The sequence below is a fragment of the Brachycentrus maculatus genome, unplaced genomic scaffold (assembly GCF_059751285.1).
Source record: "Brachycentrus maculatus isolate JH-2025_06_01 unplaced genomic scaffold, ASM5975128v1 h1tg000147l, whole genome shotgun sequence".
NCBI classification, from domain to species: Eukaryota; Metazoa; Arthropoda; class Insecta; order Trichoptera; family Brachycentridae; genus Brachycentrus; species Brachycentrus maculatus.
This window is the reverse complement of record NW_028280900.1, coordinates 1,191,810-1,213,041: the sequence shown is the minus strand read 5'-3', so window position 1 is coordinate 1,213,041 and position 21,232 is coordinate 1,191,810. Positions and strand designations below refer to the sequence as shown.

Sequence of the window (21,232 nt, the reverse complement as noted above, 5' to 3'; positions counted from 1 at the left end):
GGATGCGGATAGAGGCCAGAAGAATAGAAATATTTTGTATAATTTATGTATTGTAATATGCTAATAATTATTTCGTCTTAATTTGGGGCCGATGATTACGAATTAAGAGACTCTATAAAGTCACAAGCTAGTACAGGTATGGATATGGAACCCCGGACGCCTTAGCCATTATTTCTTTTTTCTACCTTTCTGAATTCCTTTTCCGTTATCTGTATCGCATCAAATAGGTATCACATCATATCGCACTAAATCCGAGAATCTGCGCAGTACTTGCTTTCATGTAATCAACTCCAAGTTAACACTGCATCATTCTGATGTGAGGTCCTATATCACTTGGGGGCGGATAGGGGCCAGAAGAGAAAAATGGAATTGATTTGGAAAAAAAAAACATATTTATAAATAATATTAAAGGATTATCAAAAATATTTGTATCTTTATTTAAAAATTGTAACTACCTACATAAATGACCCTTAAAATTTGGAGAAAAAAAGGTAAATTGATTAATTTTATATTTTGGAAACATTTTTGGCATCTGAAACGATTGGTTCACTATCTTTGTAAAGTGTAGAGTAAACATCGGTCCTGCGTTGTGTTGTGGTAGGAATTTGACTACGGACTTCATCTACCACAGATAAATCTGTAAAAATACAAACACGCATTAAAAAACAAAACATACATTATCCCAAAATATTATTTTCACCAGATCTAAATGTCTCTAAGAAACATTAAAAAGGACTCGTACATCCAACCAATCCAAAGAGTACAACTACGCCGGCCGTCAAACTGCTCGGCGTGTTCTTAGATTCTGATCTCTCCCTTGAGACTCAAATTAGCAAAACAACAAGTACATGTTTTTATCAGCTAAGGCAAATTAAAAGCATTCGCAAGAATCTGCCAGTTGATGCTGCCCGTCAATTAATAAATGCGTTTGTAATATCGAGAGTAGATTATTGTAACGGTATATACACGGGTCTACCAAACAATAAAATGACTCGACTGCAATCAGTGTTAAACGCAGCAGCGAGACTAATTTTTGGAATTTCTAAATTCAGTCACATCACCCCACTACTTCACAAACTCCACTGGTTACGCTTTCCCGAAAGGGTTGAGTATAAATTCTGCCTACTCATCTATAAATCAATACACAATATGGCTCCAGAGTATCTTAAGGAGCTGTGTATTCCAGATGAATTGGTTGATAGACTTCTCACGCTTCGATCGGCTACAACATCTGCAATGGGCAAAGTTATCTTACCAGCTCGCAACCAACGCACTAAATTTGGCGAGCGTGCCTTTGCTGTTGCAGGACCGACGGCGTGGAATGCTCTTCCACCAATGGTTAGAAATAGTGAGAGTGAGATGATCTTTAGAAAAAGACTAAAAACACATTTGTTTGCTAAATCATTTCCACCATAATATTTTCCCCAATTCATTCACAGTGAAGCGCCCTTGAGGTATTTTTTTACGAAAATGGCGCTATATAAGTTATCCAATTTTATTATTATTATTATTAACCACTTTTTAACTCTCATTAAAACTTGTAAACTTTTATTGTGTATTGTTGTGTTTTTATTTTTATTGTAGCAATACTTATTTTGGAAAATTATACAGGGAAAAAGTAAAGATTTATAGAATGTTTTTTTACTGTTTGATTAAGTGGAATAAAAGTTAATTGAAACCATTACTTTACATTAATATGTATTGATGATACGCTTATTGAACAAATACATGACTACTTTTAGAAAATGTATTCCAAAGTGTACTCCTGGCTGTCTAGATTACTATTAGGCGTATTCATAAATTCTGTTAAAATTTGACCTAGTGAAAAGTCCATACAAATTTTTTTTAAACCGAATCTTACCCTTTGTGTACCATAATGTTTAAAGTAATTTACTATAGGTTAAAATAAATTTAATCGCGACCCATTATGTTCAGCTTAGTGATATTTCTAACGAAAACAAGTAGATATTTGGATAAACTTCATAATTTATGCACTTCCAATTTATACTTTTGTTTGTTCAAGAAATATAACTTTGTCAAATCAAATAATCTTTACTTGTTTATCTTTTTCCCCTTTCTGAACAATATAAGATGAAAAAATATCATTTTAGTCTCTGAACATGACACAATAAGATATGCAATATAAGTGCCATAACAGGTATGATTTAAAAAAAAATGTTTTTCGTTATATTAAAAATAATTGCTAACCAATTTTATAGAATAGATCCATATAAGCAATAAATTCATAGTTCAAGGCGTGTTATTCAATTGTGAAATATGTATATCGTATTTGAATACAGTCTGCTCATTTTTAATTTTATTATTGCAATGGCAATTTGATGACATGATATTATTAAATAATTTACTTACCAACGTCTGCTACTAATAACTCATCATCGTGGCCCGCCTTGGCAATAATCTTTCCCCATGGATTGACAAGAGTAGAGTGGCCCCACGCTATGTACCCTGCACCGGAACCTCTGGCCGGACTTATCACTCCCATGTAGAGCTGCAGATCGTTGGCCCTCGACCGAGCCAACAGTTCCCAGTGCAGTGGACCAGTTGTCATATTGAAAGCTCCGGGATAAAGCAACATATTGCAGCCTAAAAAAGGACATAGTATTGTAATTTTACACAACTGTTACGGCGCAATATTTCAGACAACTCGACCTGTGACCCCAAGCGTCCACTAGGAGCAGGGCAGGGGTGTATGCGGGGGAATGTTTATGCTATAGGCCCAACCCCTTATGAGACAAAAAGGAGACTATATTGAAAGCTGTCCCACCTTATTCTCAGATCTGATATAAAAGCACCTAGGCTTCCTGACAGACCTTCTCTTGCGAAGCAATTTTTGTTTTATGAACTAAGTTGTGAAATTTATAGAAAATGTGAAACAAATTGTATCCCGATTTTACTATGAATTACATTTAAAAGCTTTCAATATCCCTGTCACTGCCAATCTAAATAACTACAAATTTGTAAAATCACCACCAAATTTTCTAGAAGTGCCCCAGGTGTAGGCAGTGAAAGGGATTAGTATGTACATAGTTCAGTTAGTCAGCTAGATCCGAGTGACTTGTTCAATAAACCGACTGCATCCTAATTACGAGTTATTATTACTGATACCTACAAATTTTTTACAACTTAAAAGATTTGTATACTTTTTCAGATATTGTACATAAAAAAAAACAAGAATAAATAAACTACATTCGCACAACAAAAATAATAGTTTAAAAAAAATATCTTATGAAATCTTTATAATTTCATGGTATATATTTAATCATATTTTAAATTGAACTTTTTTTACCCATGTTTGCGTAAACCCTCGCCATTTCTTCAAACCTCAAATCATAACAAACTCCCAGTCCTACTTTAAGCGAACCAATCTTGAATGTGTTCAAAGTATCTCCAGCTGATAATACTTCCGACTCTTTGAAGGTTATTTTTCCAGGAATATCAATATCAAACAAGTGCACCTGTAAAATATATGTTTACTTAAAAAATGTACGAAGCATAATACGCTACAATAGAAAATAATCATATAAGTGCCTGCATCAGAATACAAAGAATGGATCTACATATTTTTTATCAAGCGACAATCGACGATATATTATAAATTTATGTGACATCAGGTGCTTACAAATCCCTCTATTTGTTTGGGTAATGATCTCGTTTTGTTGACTGTTTTATATGACTGTTTGATCTACTAATTATTTCTAGGACTGACTAAAACCGTACACTTTGGTGGCTTTACGTTGAGTATCTTCCTCATAGTAAAATTATTCAATTTTGAATGTAAATGCATTTAAATTTTCCACCAATTGTTATGCCTTGTGAATTTATATGCCTAAGCAAATATCTGATTGCAGAGACCAACAGTATCTAGTGATCTTTACATTTTTGCATTGATTTTGATATTTCACCTTCAAATCTCATTTTGCATACACTTTTTTGTGTCGCATTACTATTCAATTTATATCACATATCATATCTTCATTCTGTGTTTTACCTTCCTATGTTTAGCAATGAGGGTTCCTTTATCGTCCCAAACAGTGCACGTATTGTACAACTTTCCTTCACTCTTCTCCGGAATCGTTCCTCCTACAACAACTAGTCCCGTTTCTCTCGCGGCACTGGATAGCGCAGTGCAAGTCTGTCCCCCGGGGATTTCTTCTGAATATTCTTCAAAGAACTCTTAAACAGAATTAAAAATTAAAATACAAACATTATGAATTTATCGTATATTTATTTTTCTTAATTGAAAACCTATGTATCATAATTTTGTTTTTACATTCAATTTCGCTAGTGTATGTTATATTTGTAATTCGTTAACACGTTAAACGCTATGGGGGGCACCGGTAACCCGCCTGTGTTGGACCACAGTGCCATGGGGGGCATCAGTGACCTCAATCAAGAGCTATATTCAAAATGCTTTAACTATGGAACCCATTGTCAAATCAAAAAATTAATTAAACTAAATACATTTTATTATTACAATACGTAAATTACTGAAAAGTTTTTTTTGTGAATTTCAAAAATGACAAATTTTAGTGTTGGCGTTTAGGCGTTTATCGTGTCAAATAATTGAAATGCATAAAAAACTTTGTGTATATGTGTTAGTCTGTGGTGTGATGAGTACATCGTCTTAATATTTGTTCTGCGAATGCGAGCAATAAAAACATGTGGTTAACCAAAGCTTTTCACACAATAATATCGCTAAATATAATCACATATCTAATAAATTTTGTACTAATGTAAAAATGTCCCATATTATTTTGTTACTATACCTACATGTTTAGGTTTTGAATACTAAAAAAAACACTCTTGGCATAGCGGTTGTTATGGTAGAAATATTATTGTTGTTATATTATTCATATATATATATATTTATTTATTGATTTGGCGTTTAATTTGTAGAACTCCATTTTAATTTATGTATTAATTTTTAATCAAACACAGATTTTTTGAGTCTACTAAGTTGTATTTTATTAACAAAAACACATAAAAAATTATATTGTGACAATTGTTTCGCCTTGTTAGGGCATTATCAAACGTTATTGATAAACTAATAATTACATCTACATATATAAATTCTTAAAAATAATATTACCAACAATTGTATTAAGCTTTAAAATATTAATTCTCTAAAATATGGCCATGTCAATAAATTCTTCCTTTCCCAGAAAATAAATATAAGGGTACATACCTACATCCCCCATTAGCTACTGTTGTCTCCCATAAATTATTGCTGCACGTGTTAAAACTGTCACTTAGAATTGTATAGCTACATAAGGACCGTAGTCCATTTGATCTTCACATTCCTTTGATAATGCTCTAACAATCTAACAATTGTCACAATATAATTTTTTATGTGTTTTTGTTAATAAAATACAACTTAGTAGACTCAAAAAATCTGTGTTTGATTTAAAATTAATACATAAATTATTCATATATGATTCTGTGATGATACGGAAGAGATGCTCATGTCTGTGGTATATGTTACAGGCTTGTGCCCCTCTTCCGTTTTACCATAGAATTCTTCTGCTTGATTTTCTTATTCACTGTCAATGGTGCATAAAGCGCTTTATTGGATTGATGAAACAAAATCTAACTTCAAATGCAACAGAAACACACATTTTTTCATATCTCAATGTTAGAAATTAAACCTGGCATCTAATGTGTGACAGAAAAACATGCGATTATAAATAATTATGATAAAATGGAGTACTACATATCGCTTACTCCTTTCAAGAACGTCATAAATCAAAAATCGTCAATTTTCAGTTGTGCATGTTTTCGGAACGCCCAGAAAATGTACTACATCCCAGCAATAGCGGCATATTTTTAACTTAATACTAACCCGCTACAGGGCAGAAAGTGTTGTTTTTGCATTTTGAAGAAAAGGTATTGTTTAATTATTTGATTAAATATACTAAATATTTTTCAAATATAGAAAAAACCTTCAGGTTTTACTTAAAAAGATCTGTTGCACAGTAACAAGTTCAATAAGTGGCTAGTAATTTATTTTTAACACATTGTATTGTATTTTTAAACTTTAAAAACGTTCTCCTGAAAAATCAAGATTTTTGATTTATGACGTTCTTGAAAGGAGTGTGCGATATGTGTATTATATTTCAAAAGGTTTAATTAATATCTTTGCGAGAGACATGTACTCGTAATTTTAAAACAAATATTTAATATTGATAAGAAGATATGGAGAAATTACAATTTTCTTCCAAGGCACTTATTAAAAAATAAGATGGCTGCTTAAATACGATAAAATGTTGAATCTTACTTGTTCCATAAGGAGAATTAAAGCATTCGGGTAATGCCACAAGTTGGGCTCCCTTGCTTTTAGCTTTATGAATATGCTCAACTGCTCGGGCGATGTTTCTTCCTTTATCTTCCCCTACAGCCATTTGGATAAAAGCAACACGTAACCCTAAAAAAATGTTGAGAATTAACACAATGTTTATTTATTAAATTGGCATTCAGTGTATGGAATTTCATCATCTTTCATTACTCGTATAAATAAAATCATGATTTATGATTCCACTGAATCAATTTATTTATTGGCTGTTAACAGAGTAACAAAATTTATCTTAACAACTCTCTGATACCAACAACTCTTGAAAAACAGAGTTTAACAATTCCATTGCAAGGCAAAACAGCTATCACCAAGGAAAAAAGTAAGATGATTTTAATTGATTTGTCAATTATTATTGCAAAATATAAAATTAAATATTCAAAACAAAAAAAAGTTTACCATCCTGAAAATCACTACCAAGAATGTTCTTTGGTTTTGTACAAAATCTGGGATGTGCAGCATCGGTGTAACTAATTTCATCTTGATTTTTGGGCTCCATTATGAATTAAAATCTTTATTTGTATTTTTAATCAAACTAAATTACCTCGCAAAAACATTGAAGGACTGAGTTCGAGTGCTCGAAGTTTATATTTATACAAAATAACGCTAATATGCTACAGAAAAGATTGCTGCGACAAAAAAATAAAACTGAGTAAATATTTGAGACGTCCGTTATCAAAAAGATTAGTTATAAAATCTTATCAACTTGACGTTTGACATGACATTTGACTATTTTTCTTTATTTTATAGTGACGGGATTAATAATTTATCATTCATTAGTAGAATGAAAATAATCGATATATTGGTTTATACCTACCAAAGATTATATACTATATCTACCTTTATCGCCAATAACAAAAATGAAACGAGTGTTTTTGCCTAGAATTTTCACTCATGAATAACATGAAATTATAGTAACTTTAAACATACAGAGTAAATCCACTCACAAGTAGGCATAGGCTATGAAACTTATAAAGTTGAAGCCTGAGTAGGGACATGATAAACGGTGTTGCATAAGCCGTAGCTAGATTTCAGAGTCACTAGGACGTTAGGTAATTAAAAAAAAAAACACAAATGAAGATAAGAAAGTACACCAAAGTATAAACATATATTCCTCGTATTGATATTTTTGTATAAATTCAATAATATGTTCCATTTTTGTCTTAGTAAAAAAGTTTATACTGTATGATTGTTTATATTGTATACTGTATGAAGTTTATACTGATTTGTATGTCATCATATATAATTTTGCTGTAACCATATGTATTTTAACTGTTTAATTTTTGTGTATAATTATATAGTACGTCAATAAATGGAATGAAAATATTTTAGTTTTGAAAAAGTGCAGAGTAAAATTTAGGTCGTTGGAAAAATAAACGAGAGTATAAAAAATAAAAATGTGACAATATAAAGGTGGATAGCATGAAAATTTAATATAAAAAAAACTAAGCATTTCTGTGTTTTGAATCAATTACAAAAAATTGGTAACAGTTTGTTTATATGTATTCCTAAAAATGATCTCCAACGAAATGTTTTTTTTTATCTTCAAAACATTTGGATTCGTTCAATATATTGACTGCCAATTATTCTATCAATCCATCAATTACTACTTTTCCATTTAGAAATATGAATTTTTATAAAATTTTGGGATCTTCGGCTGCAACCGGCAATCTATAGACGTTATTAATGTATGAACGCTGCCCACATTCTATATAATTTGTAGTTAGTAGTCTGTGGTTATATCAGGGGGGGTCGACTCGTAAACGTCAGATTGTTCAAAAAACGACCAGAAATGACGAGACACACTAATACACTAACAAAAACACCAAAACGGGAACGAAAAATACGAGATACCAACAAGTTGTTCAAATATTTCAAATAAATATAGACAAACTATGGTTATAGACAATTATCGATAGAAAAATAGAAATCAGTAAATGAAGAACTTGATAATCTTGAGTATTATGCCAAAGTTAAAGTTAAATTTAGCATATGAAAGTGTAGTTTTTCTCACTTGACACAACGCTCCCTTGAACTTCTGCAGCACCCCCCAAATGCTAAAAATTTAAAAACGCCTAGCCAGACTTCCAAAACGACCACAAAGGGGCGCTGGCACCCCCGTTGAGAAACATAACTTCAGGAAGTGGTGGGCACTCCTTCCACCCTTTTGAAATATTGTATTTTCTAGAGTTTTAAATATAATATAGTAATTTGAAAATTCTATCGTTTTTGTTTTTGTTGAAAAGCCTTATATTTATACATAGTTTGAGATAATAATTTCAAAAAAGTTACCATTACCATTTACCGTTGTAAGGCTGAGTTGAGTAACCATTATTAATCGCCTGAACTCTTCTTATAAATGTCGCGTTTTAGCCGTGACCTTTCTATTTTTGTTTTCACTGAAATAAATAAATTTAGATAGTGAAATATCTTCTGTGTAATATTAATATTATAATTTTGAAAATATGTAATACAACAAATTTCAATATAAATACCATTTAACCTGAAAAATGAATGATAAATATTTCGGCGGGTGGATTCGACATTCAGCCGCGGCGAAGTCACGCCCAGCCGGGAGCTTAGTACTTATAGCCGTTTACGTCACTTCCGGCCGCTGGCGAATATCACTTCTAGCCATAAAAAATCGAGGCAGTTGGCGGTCTTTATATAAATTAGTTAGTCTGTGGTCTGTGGTTATATGTAGTACATAATTTTTGGGTGCAAGATAACCTCAAACTGAAAAGTTGAATTTTCCGTAATATGAATCTAAAACATTAAGTGATTGAAGGGAGATTTTGATATAAATTCATCATCAAAATGTCTTCCCTTGCAAAATTAGTACAGCGACTTTCGATAACGTCAACAATAGCCAATGTCTCAAAATGTAATGCGAATTTCACCCAAATAAGATTCAAAAGCAAACCGAATATAAATACAAAACCAAAACCGGGCTTCGGTATTGCTTATAGAAGAATTGTCCATTTTCCCGAAAAGTACACCGTTCAACCTCTTTCTGTTACCAACCTGGCTGGAAGAGATCCTGTCTCAGGCAAGTGAACCCGTCATAATAATGCATATATCAATGATGACATAATTCAACTTATTTTAAATGACAACAGTCTACGTCCATAGTGGTAAAGGCGTTTGACTATCGTGCCGAAGGTCCCGAGTTTGATTCCCTAACAAATGCAGTGCCCTATGCACCATTGGGTGGAGGTATCGGTCAGAATAAGAACAATTAAAAATTATGTCACTTATCTGGCAAAGTAGGTCCAACCGTATCTTCAAAGTATCGCTGGATGTGCCAGTTATTTTATCTTCTGATGACATTCAAAGTGGTGCATAGTGTATTGCATTAAATTTATGCGGTTTTAACTCGATTGAGTAGGTATGAAGGGAATGTTCTCCAGATTCACGGATATGTTTGATGGGATGTAGATAACGTAAGTGAAGGAGTTCAGGGTGGAGGAAACCACTGCCTTATAGGAGAGGATAGCAGCAATGGCAATGGTACCCGGGTCTGCATACCCATACTCATACTAGTTTGTGTAACTTGGACACTGCTAATATGTACTAATGAGCCCTTTGAAGAAAGCATAGAATAAATGAACAAAAGGCTCATGTATTTTGTATTCAAGAAATGTAACCATAAAATGGAAGATAAAGTTGTAAAAGGGTAACTGTAAATGATTGTTTCCTTTCAGTTTTGTATCTAGATGCAGGACTAGATCATATTTGAGAGCTTTGCTTCTAAAGGCTCCCACATCATCCTTACATAATTCATATTATCAGGGCTCTTTTTAAACAAAAAAGGTCCCGGAACTCACTAATTTTTATTTATCAAAATATTCATTACACCATTGAGGAATTAAATAAATATAGATTGTAATTATGTAAGCACAAACATTGTTTCGTCTAATTGATTTTGAAAATTAAAAACAATATATATATCCATGAAAAAATGTGCCGGAACGCCGTTCCACCGTGTTACATGGAAAAAAAGCCCTGGGTATAATTCATATTTGAAGCACTAACATTGTGATTTTCCATTTTATAACTTACAACTATCTTATTATAACATTAACTAGTTTTGAAGCAAACGCCTTCTTTCTCAAGACTAAAAAATGATTATACCAAGTTATAACATTATTCCTTTCAATTATTCAAGTATAACTTTATGTTACTATTTATTTATATGATTTCAGGACGTGTGGTTGCAAAGGGTATAGGTGGTGGTATCAAGCAACAATATCATTGGGTCCAATGGATTCGAGATGGTCCGTCTGAAGGGCCTCCAAAGGAAGAGAAAGTCATTCAGGTAAAACCATTATTATATCTATAATTTATTTATTGAATTGCCATTTAATTTGTAATTACAATTCCATAATTTATTATCTTTATAAATTAAAATGTAAATGTTCAAAATCTTAAATTTCTTATAGTGTACACGCTCTGAAGTATATTATCTATTGAATTGTTCACAAGCAAAGCGTGTCTATATTTCACCCTTCAAGGAAGTATAGTACAGCAAAGTTTACATAGATTCAGTAAGAACCGTAGATTGTGGCATCTTTGCTTAGTTTTGTAAACATATGAGTTTTCATTATTATTTGAAGATAATGGAAGACGGCTGCAGAACTGCGCATATAGCCTTGGTTGCATCTGGCAATGAAGTGAAGTACATTTTAGCTACAGAAAACATGAAAGCCGGTGATATAATCAAGACTTCAAGGCATGTTTCCAGAATTCCAGGTAGTTCTATTGTATATTACTATTTTACTATCAAACCATATCTGTTCCCTGTGTGGAGCATCTGGAGTCTACAAACTGTCTCCGAGCTTTTCTGTCGACTGCCAGCTCCTTTGCATCCTCCCAAGTAAGATCTGCGTCCCGAAGTTCTGACGAGAACAGCCAACGAATTGTCAGCAGTGGTCGTCCTGGGCAGCGCGAACCTGATGCCTCGTAAAAGAAGCAAGCTTGATTAAGGCTCTCAGGAGGCATGCAGAGTACATGGCCAAGCCAACTGAATCGCCTTTTTTTGACGACAGTTGTGACCAAGATTTGCTGCATCCTACGCCTTATCTCTTCATTCTTCACAAAGTCAACTGGATATGTTTTACATATCGCTCACTCCTTTCAAGAACGTCATAAATAAAAAATCGTCAATTTTCAGTTGTGCATGTTTTCGGAATACCCAGAAAATGTACTGTATCCCAGCAAAAGCGGCATATTTTTAACTTAATATTTACCCGCTATTGGACAGAAAGTGTTGTTTTTGCATTTTGAAGAAAGGGTATTGTTTAATAATTTTTTTTAAATATACTAAATATTTTTTAAATGGAGAAAAAACCTTCAGGTTTTACCTAAAAAGATCTGTTGCACACTAAAAAGTTCAATAAGTGGCTTGATATTTATTTTAATACATTTTATTATATTCTTAAACTTTAAAAACGATATCCTGAAAAATCAAGTTTTTTTATTCATGACGTTCTTGAAAGGAGTGAGCGATATAGCAGACTATGAACTAGAATCGGATTATCCGTGATCAGAAAATTAGTGCCAATATTTTTATAAATTTAAATAAAACAGTCCAATATGTTTTTCAGTGCATCAACTATATATTACATATTGTCATGTCCTAAAAATGGCATTTCAAATGACTGATTATTGCTTCAGCTTTCAGTTTTTGCTGACAGTTACCGGTCAGTAACACTTGTCACCATTTAGTGTTTATTTTTGCTGTGTTCTAGTAAGAGCTTCTGAAGGGGACGCGCACCCTCTGGGATCACTTCCAATAGGCACCAAAGTCAATTGTGTGGAAAAAACTCCAGGTACGTCCTCTTATATAATACATTTTAGTAAAGAAATCAATCACAATGGCAAATTGATATTAATGAGATTTGTACTTCCTGTACATCAGTTGTCGTATGTTAATTGTGACTTGATATTTTAAAATTATATTCAATAAAAGTAATCATTCTTACCTTTCCCTAACGGTGCTAAAAACTACCACATGCAACGGTGATATTTATTTTATACACCGTATAAAAATATGATTCAAAAAGGGAAAAATGTGAATATTCCTAAATGTTGCTTTTATTGACCACAGTTGAAGTTGAAATGTAACAACTTTGTAATGTTAACACATTAGTTACGGCAATGTTTTGATAAAACTGTATCTTGAGGCGGGCGACATTAAACAGCTGTCCGGAAATATAAAATATGTCAGTGAACTTCATATTTTGAACTTGAGGTTGAACTCGAAAACAATACAAAAACGGTTAAATGGTCTCTAACGTCTCAAAATAAAATCGTGTTAGTCCACAAATCACAAAAGTAAAAAAAATGTTAAAAACACTAATAAAATATTAGAAAATAAAAACTCAATTTAACAACCGCCGAAAACTCAAAATCTGCGAATAAAAAATGATTTATGGGCTTTCCCCACACGCGTTTATTGCTTTGTAAGTACCAACTGCCGACTTAAGTAAAGGACAATGATCTTTGTATTTTATTTCATTTTAGGACAAAGAAAAAAACGCACCGTCTGTATCCATTGTTTAAAGTTAATTTGTAACATTTCCTTCAAAACAGATTACGACCATTAGCTATGTTTTGAACCAGTAAATATCAGTATTATTTTTTTATATTACAACGACATCTATCCACTACACAACAAAAGCAAAAAGGCCAAGAGATTAGAAGTTTATGACGTGTTTTTTGTATACTAAATTGAAGGTAGCCGAAATGCACAAAAATGTGCACCCCGCCACCACACAAGGTTTCTGAAACGCACAAATATGTGCACACCGTACACAATGTGTTAACTCAGGTAAGTATCTGAAAACGAGAAAAAAATACATCGCAAGTAGCAGCAATAGCTGACGTAGCGACACGACTGTCGCAGAGGATGGCCTGCGCATTACTAAAAAGACATCGTTGGAAACAGTATCATGACACGTGTGCGTGTACGCAAAGCACGGCAAGCAGCACACACTGGGAAACGTTTGTGTATTGATGATTTTTTCACAAATTATTTATTTCCGTTGCTGCGGATGAACAACTTTATATTGTAATACGTTATTATATTACAGAGGAATACAAAAATTCTGAGCCCGTATCTATTATATTTTATATTGATATTCTCATTTTTAAAGTCGAGTTGTAGTAAATACATATCACCGGGAGGGAAAGATGCTCTCGAACCTATTGAAGAGTAAACATGAATATTCTATAATGCTGCAAAGAAAAAACTCACTCCTTAAATACAGTTCACAAGAACTCACCCGCCAGAGGGTTTAAATTGCAATATTCCCAATGGAAAAATTGGCTTCTGGTGTATCAGTTGTAGATATTGATGTATTTGTAGGTTATGGCGGTCTTTATGTGCACGCAGCAGGAACTTCGGCAACTATTTTGAGAAGGGAAGATGATAGAATCATCCTTCAAATGCCATCAAAACACCCATTCAGCTTTGATCCTCGGTGTTTAGCAACAGTTGGTAAGCATATTACGATCAGATATTTCAGTACACTTACTAGCTACAACTTTTTAGCCAAATCAGAATACCCGAAAAAATAATACTGGAAAATCCTGTGGTGAGCGAACAGTTTTTTTCACAATTCTTTTTCTTCTTCAAACCCTTATCCGCAGCCGATGGTGCAGTGCACTGCAGGGGCACTGCATCATATAAACGCAGTGTTATCTTGATTGTTAACACATGAACGAAAGGTGATCAGCCCTCTGCTTCAGGTACCACCAGTCCAGGGTAATATGTACTGAATAAATATTAGAGTGGAAAAAATCACTTATATTTATTTAACCCCCCCCCCTTGGGAATCAAACCCGGGACCTCCAGTACAGAAGCCAAGCGTGCTGATTATACTACGGAGGCGAACATTTAAAAAAATAATATGCTAAAACATACTTAAGTATTTTCTTGATTAATGCAGTTTCTAATGGAACCATTTTACAATAGCCAATATGCTAATATGTATATTGTTTTTTGACATCTCATCAAAGATGAAGAAGAATATGGAAGTCTGGGCATTTACAGGGCTGACGACCGTCATAGGCTGGTTTAAGTGATCACTTTACACACGTGTAACATTCACCAATTCTACCCATTATCGACAACCACACTACTCAAATTCTTGTTAGTTCTATATATAAGAACCAATTTTGAAACATTATTCTTAAATCACTAGAACTTCACTAGACATCTATTGGTGAGATGTAAAGAATAACTCCTGTAATTGGAGATAATCCAGATTTTGTGAACAAGTATTTGGACACACTCAAAATGTTGTAAATATGATTTTAGGTCGTTTATCCAATGTGTTGCATGGCTCGACACCGATAGGGTCACCACAGAGGAATCGCTGGCTCGGGAATCGACCGCGGTCTGGTTTATGGCACAGGAAAGATGGGCGCCACGGCAGGAAGATCAAACCTCCGAGGAAAACTAAGATCATCGAATTTGCCAAGGAACCGAAGAAAGAGCCCCTTCATTTTACTATGAATCTTTTTTAGTTGAAGTTACAAGAGTTTAATAAATAAATTTAATTAGAAATTTGGTTTTTACTCAACCCATCATTCAGTACACACAAGGTCAACAGTTTAATAAATAAATTTAATCAGAATATGTATTTTTTTTTAATATAAAGAGAAATATTAGTGTTTTTATTGTTTACACAAATATTTCAATTTTATTTATTGATTTGGCGTTTAATTTGTAGAACTCCATTTTAATTTATTTATTAATTTTAAATCAAACACAGATTTTCTACTAAGTTGTATTTTATTAACAAAAACACATAAAAAATTAATATTGTGACAATTTTTTCGCCTAGTTAGAGCATTATCAAACGAATGCGAAGATCAAATAGACTGACGGTCCATATGTAGCTATACAATTCTCTTAGAATTGTATAGCTACATATAGACAGTAGTCCATTTGATTTTCACATTCGTTTAATAATGCCCTGACAAGGCGAAACAATTGGCACAATATTAATTTTTTATGTGTTTTTTTTTTTTTTAATAAAATACAACTTAGTAGACTCAAAAATCTGTGTTTGATTTAAGATTAATACATAAATCAGATATTTCAATATTATACTATTTCTGTCAATCTAAGCGGCTCATTATTAGAAATAGGTATCAAATTGTGGTTTCTTTGACTTAAAAGTCCGCGAAACTAACCACGGGACCACAACCCGACACATTTGGTTTTTACTCAACCCAGCATTCAGTTTTTTTTTTTTTTTTTTTCAAAAAAAAAAAAAAAAAGCATTCAGTACACCCAAGGTCAACACTAGACTGTTCTATGCTATAAAAATCTAATTTTTTTAAATCTTCCATAAAGAGCTAACTAGCTTATTAATGTATTTCCCATTCTCGCTAATTGACCTCAAGCGGCACTAGACCAAAATAATTAGTATGCACAAAGATCATTCAAACAATTTATTCAATATTAGCCAGTGCCAGTGCGAGACAAAGGATAAATGGGAAAAATTGCATTATCATATCAGGCTGTATCGTACTAATAGAAAATGGGTAGCAAAAATATGCCAAACAATTTTACATATGATGCCATTTATTTATTTATTCATTGAAATAATATTAAAATCCGCAGAAGCGGAAATAAAGCTTTTATAAATAAGTTTTCTTCGAAGTAATAAATTTGCACTGTGTATTCAAATGTACAAAATTCCTCATTTACTTAACCGTTTCTTTGCTGTTTCCACATCTATAATATTTTCTCCACTCGGATTTTCTAAGATAAAGGTGACCTGTTTGCCTCTGTTATCAGTATTGGAAAATTTGCAACAAGGCACAGGTGCTGCAATATCCTTTTCAGGTGCCTGTACACTGGATACACAAATAGTTTTACCATTTGCCTTGGTGACTTCTCCGTCCGTTAACAATTTGCCTCCTATCCATAAATCAAACTTTATCCCGTAGAGCCCAAAAATAATACTCACTTCCTGGTGCAAAGCACTGACTGTGACATTATTTCCCTTAAAATCTTTCAATAGAACCATCCCTTTTGTAGACTTGGCGCCATATCTGGGTGAGATGCCAGAAAGAACAACATTTGCCCACGGGAGAGCGGGTAAAACTGTTTCTACCCTGTTAGTTATGATCAAATTCAGCTTGACCCCTTTCAGTTCTTGAACCTCCTGTATTATAGTGTTGAAGGAATTGTTCTTTTCCGACAGTTGGAGAAGCGGCGCCTTGATCACGTTTTCGATAAATTCTTTGTGAGACGCGGCTATACGTCGAATGTCACTTTTGTCATCGCTCACGGAATAGTACACATTCACTTCATCAGTCGGAACGAGATGAGCTTTCTTACGCAGTTTTTGAACTCTGTTGATAATTTCTCGCGCGATACCTTCGTCCATCATTTCTTGATCGGGGGAAACATCGAGAAGTATAAGTACATCATTATCACTATGAGCCTCGTACTTTTCATTGGCTTCCGTCATTTGGAAAATAAATCGTATCTCGGCCAACTCAATTTTATGTCCCGATATTTCTGCGTACCCTTGCGTTATTATAGCTTGACATTGTTCATCAGTCAAACCTTTTATGGATTGAGTTATTGCCTTGAAATCCCCTTTGAGCCTCGCCCCCAGGGTCTTGTGATCCGGTTCTGCCCTCAGGGTCACCCCGTATTTCACTTTATCAGAGCTTACGGTAATTTTTCGAACGTTCATTTCCTCCAGAATATATTTTTCGAGGGATACTATATCTCTGAGGTACTCGGGATCCTGGTGAATAATCACAAGTTCCGGTAAAGGGTACTTGATCGGTATAGTTTTCCTGTCTCGCAAGACTCTGCCTAATTCTATGGTACTTTGCATTCTTTGGACGGCTCGCTCTATATCGAGGTCCACAAGTTCCGGGCATGGATTAGGAAGCATCACGTAGTGAATGCTATCAACGCCCTTACCTAGTGTTATTTTACTCAACGTTTGATACATCAGTTCACTCAGGAAAGGTGTAAATGGTGCCATCAAACTGATCATATTCAGTAACACACTGCAGAGAGTGTCCAGGGAGATTTGGCAATCCCTGGGGGATATTTCACCCTTCAAGCGCTTGCGGTTCATACGGACGTACCAGTTGGTAAGATTGGATATAAACTTAGTCAAGCGAGGTACGACCGTATATAATCTGTAAGCGGCCATTTCTTGTTTAACGTAAACCAAGAGAGATTGGGTAAAGGAAAGGATCCATTTATCCATGACATTATCGGATTTGTTAGTAGATGATACAAGTTTAGGATCGAAAATGTAATTTATCTTATCTTCTTGAACTATCCTTTCTACATTTTGCATCAGAAATCTAAAAGCATTATACCAAGGCAAGAACACATCCTTAATGACGTCCCTCACACCTTCTTCTTTAAATCTGAGGTTCTCCGCTCTCACGACCGGGGAGTTGATGAGGTAGAGACGTAAAGCATCGGCACCGTACTTGTTGACTACCTCCATAGGATCGGGGTAGTTTTTCTTTCTCTTTGACATTTTCTGGCCATCTGCAGCCAACACTAAACCGTTAGCAATAAGATTCTTGAATGGAGCTTTGTTGAATAAAGAAGTGGAGATAACCAGCAGAGTATAGAACCAACCCCTCGTTTGGTCGATTCCTTCGGCGATAAAATCGGCAGGAAAGCATTCTTCAAACTCCTTTACATTCTCAAATGGATAGTGTTGCTGGGCATAAGGCATGGAGCCGGACTCGAACCAACAATCGAATACTTCCGTTATCCTTTTCAGCGGAGGCTTTCCCGGTCTACTCGATGGAATTTCCAAATGATCAATGCTTTCTCTATGGATATCTGTAATTGTAGTTCCCGTTAGTTTGGATAGTTCCGCAATACTGCCAATACACACAATCTCTTCTCCGTCTGGTGAAATCCACAAAGGAATAGGAGTCCCCCAATAGCGGTTGCGACTGATGGCCCAGTCCCGAGCGTCTCGCAGCCAATTACCGAATCTCTTTTCCTTAACAAACTCCGGAACCCAGTAGGTAGAAGCGTTGCTCTCTAACAAATTTTTTGTCATGTGCTCGACTCTCAAAAACCACGAAGGTACGGCTTTATAAATAAGCGGTGTTTCTGATCTCCAACAAAATGGATAGCTATGTTTGACTTGTCCACTCTGAATAAGTCTCCCATTCGCTTTAAGAAAAGAGATAATATGTTTATCGGCATCTTTCACGTGTTGGCCGACAAAGTCTTTAACTGGCAAAGTGAATCTGCCGCTGGCGTCCACCGGGCAAATGGGTTCTTGATCTCGGGTAATGATACCCGCGGCTAAACAGACCCTGAAGTCATCCTCTCCGAAGTACGGAGCTTGATGAACTACTCCGGTGCCGGAGTCATCGGTGACATAATTATCGACCAAAACTTGAAAAGCTCCTTTAGAGGACTGATCGAGAAAATAATCAAACAGAGGCTTGTACTTTAAGCCTTTCAATTTTAATCCGGGGAAGCTTTCGAGGACGTTATAGTTTTCGGCACTTTTAAAAATAACTTCAGCTCTGTTTTCTTGCAGAATGTATACTTTATCGGTAGCTATTTCTCTTATTTTAACATAAGTGAGGCCAGGATTGACGCACAGCGCCATATTACTCGGAAGCGTCCAGGGAGTAGTGGTCCAGGCTAGTAAACTGGATCCATCTTCCAGAGGAAACGCTACAACAACAGCGGGATCCACTACCTCTTTGTAATTTTGGCCAGATTCAAAATTGGATAAGGGAGTGTTGCAAGCCGTGGAGTAGGGCATAACTTTAACTCCTTGGTACACTAATCCCTTGTTGTAGAGCTCTTTGAATACCCACCAGATAGACTCCATAAACCATGGGTACAGAGTCTTGTAATCGTTTTTGAAATCTGGAAAATAACAAGTAATATTTTTTCTCTCTCTATTTTATAATGGTACTTGACAAATGACTAAATATTGAAGCAAAAATTACCGATCCATCTGCCCATCCTAGCGACAATAGTTTCCCAGGTGTCCGCGTACCTCATCACAATCTTCCTGCACTCTGCATTATACTTGTCGATTCCCATTGCTTTCACATCCTCTGGACCCTTGATGCCCAAATCTTTATCTATTTCAAACTCCACGGGCAATCCGTGGCAATCCCACCCGAACCGCCTCTCAACGTGGAAACCCTACAAGAATATTATATTGCTTTTCATTACTAACTGCAATTCATTAAACACACAAAGTCAAAATATCATAACGGAAAATGTCTTATTGGATCCCTGTCTACACTCTTATTCTTCATCTTTTTATGGTTTTTCACCCTTCTAAAGTGTTCTCCACCTCCGTAGTATAATGGTCAGCACACTCGGCTACCGTACTGGAGGTCCTGGGTCTGATTCCCAGGGGGAGGAGTCAAATAAATATAAGTCAAATAAATATAATCTCACTCTAATATTTACTCAATATTACCCTGGACTGGTACCTGAAGAGGAGGGCTGATCACTCTTCCTTCATGTGTTAATGATCAAGATAACACTGCGTTTATTTGATGCAGTGCCCTATGCACTAATGGGTGCGGATGAGGGTTTGAAGTTGAAGAAGAATGTTCTAGCCAGTGTCGAGTTATTATTTCATTTAAACTTTTTTCATTTGAATTTAAAATATTAGTATTCCTGTTAGTGGGTTTAATTTTAATTAGTAATGTTAGTTTGATTTGTGAGTTATTTTACATGTAAAGTGCACCTTTACAAATTTATACAATTAATTTTTAAGATATTTACAAAATATTTAATATCCAAGTTTGTTAGGGGAGGTCCCGAGGTTTCTTTTTATCACTCATCTTTTTAAATGTGTAATGCGAGAAACTGTGATTTTAATAGAAATTTATAAAATAATTTAATAAAAAAATTGATGAAGGGATTATTAATACCTTGACTGCGAGTAGGGAAAACACGAAAAAAGAACAGACTATTAAATTTTTTTTATATAAAAAATAAATTCGTTAATAAATATTTCTTGTAAAACAATTATTTTCACTAGGATAATAAAACACAAGACCGCCAAATAGTCCTTGGCCCTATCCTTGATTGATTTGTAAATTAATGAGGGAAAGGTGAGCAGTCTTGGTCTCCAGATTTGAAAAAGTAGTGAAATATGTTTAATCGGATGCAGATGACATAGGTAAAGTCAGGCATTTTTGCTATATGGGAATGGAAAATTAATAAGGCGCTCGGGGTTCCATACCCGGACTCGTACCAGTTTGTGTTCTCATAAGCTACAAACATTAATAGGTTATGATATGGTAATGGGTATTTACAGTTCCTGACGTTTGATGTGTAATTTATAACAAACGTAATTATCGTTACCTGCTGGTGAGCATATCTCGTAACAACATCTTTGATAGTTCCGGCCAAAATGTGTCCATAATGGGGAAGACCCGTGGCAAAAGGCGGTCCATCGTAAAAGGAATACCTAAAATATCAAAAATAGGTTAGGATATTTATGTGCTCACTGTACGGGTTTGAACGCACATTGCTCAGTTATACTAACCTAGGTTTCCCTTTAGACTGCTTCAAGCATGTATGAAAAACGTCTATCTTTTTCCAATAATCAATAATGCGTTCTTCTTCTTGAGGAAAATTTATATTTTCCGGGACCCTATCCACCTGGACCGGCATGATGAAATTTACGCAATTTTTTGACGTGTGGCGTTTGCCACAGATCACCATTTCTTCATACGTCCAATATACGATGTTGCTATTTAAAAAAATACAGATATCTTAAAGCTACCAACACACGTGTGTTTTGTGTTTCCGATTTTCCTTTTATTATTATTTATTATTATTTCGGATTCAGAATA

General features: G+C 34.5%; 3 protein-coding genes across 6 annotated transcripts; 1 reads left to right on the top strand and 2 right to left on the bottom strand.

Annotated features, from left to right (window-relative positions):
- Positions 1–413: 413 nt before the first annotated feature.
- LOC148308821 (omega-amidase NIT2) lies at positions 414–7,372 on the bottom strand. Of its 4 annotated transcripts, none has more exons than XM_088261033.1 (6): positions 7,208–7,372; positions 6,296–6,442; positions 4,010–4,194; positions 3,308–3,476; positions 2,371–2,604; positions 414–637 (listed from the first exon to the last, which is right to left on the bottom strand). In XM_088261033.1, exons 2-6 carry the CDS (start codon positions 6,417–6,419, stop codon positions 507–509), a joined length of 843 nt encoding a protein of 280 aa, XP_088117159.1. In that variant the 5' UTR covers positions 6,420–6,442; positions 7,208–7,372; the 3' UTR covers positions 414–506. The 4 variants fall into 4 exon arrangements, with proteins under 4 accessions (XP_088117159.1, XP_088117158.1, XP_088117157.1 ...); XM_088261032.1 differs by having other exon boundaries at positions 7,185–7,340; XM_088261031.1 differs by having other exon boundaries at positions 6,767–7,302.
- Positions 7,373–9,041: 1,669 nt separating this feature from the next.
- mRpL2 (mitochondrial ribosomal protein L2) lies at positions 9,042–14,939 on the top strand. The gene is made up of 6 exons (XM_088261029.1): positions 9,042–9,416; positions 10,573–10,685; positions 10,984–11,119; positions 12,118–12,198; positions 13,737–13,868; positions 14,691–14,939. The coding sequence occupies exons 1-6, from the start codon at positions 9,185–9,187 to the stop codon at positions 14,897–14,899; spliced, it is 903 nt and encodes a 300-aa protein (XP_088117155.1). The 5' UTR covers positions 9,042–9,184; the 3' UTR covers positions 14,900–14,939.
- A 1,008-nt stretch (positions 14,940–15,947) lies between these two features.
- IleRS (Isoleucyl-tRNA synthetase) lies at positions 15,948–21,075 on the bottom strand. The gene is made up of 4 exons (XM_088261028.1): positions 20,923–21,075; positions 20,739–20,844; positions 19,358–19,559; positions 15,948–19,274 (listed from the first exon to the last, which is right to left on the bottom strand). Exons 1-4 carry the CDS (start codon positions 21,048–21,050, stop codon positions 16,084–16,086), a joined length of 3,627 nt encoding a protein of 1,208 aa, XP_088117154.1. The 5' UTR covers positions 21,051–21,075; the 3' UTR covers positions 15,948–16,083.
- Positions 21,076–21,232: the final 157 nt, after the last annotated feature.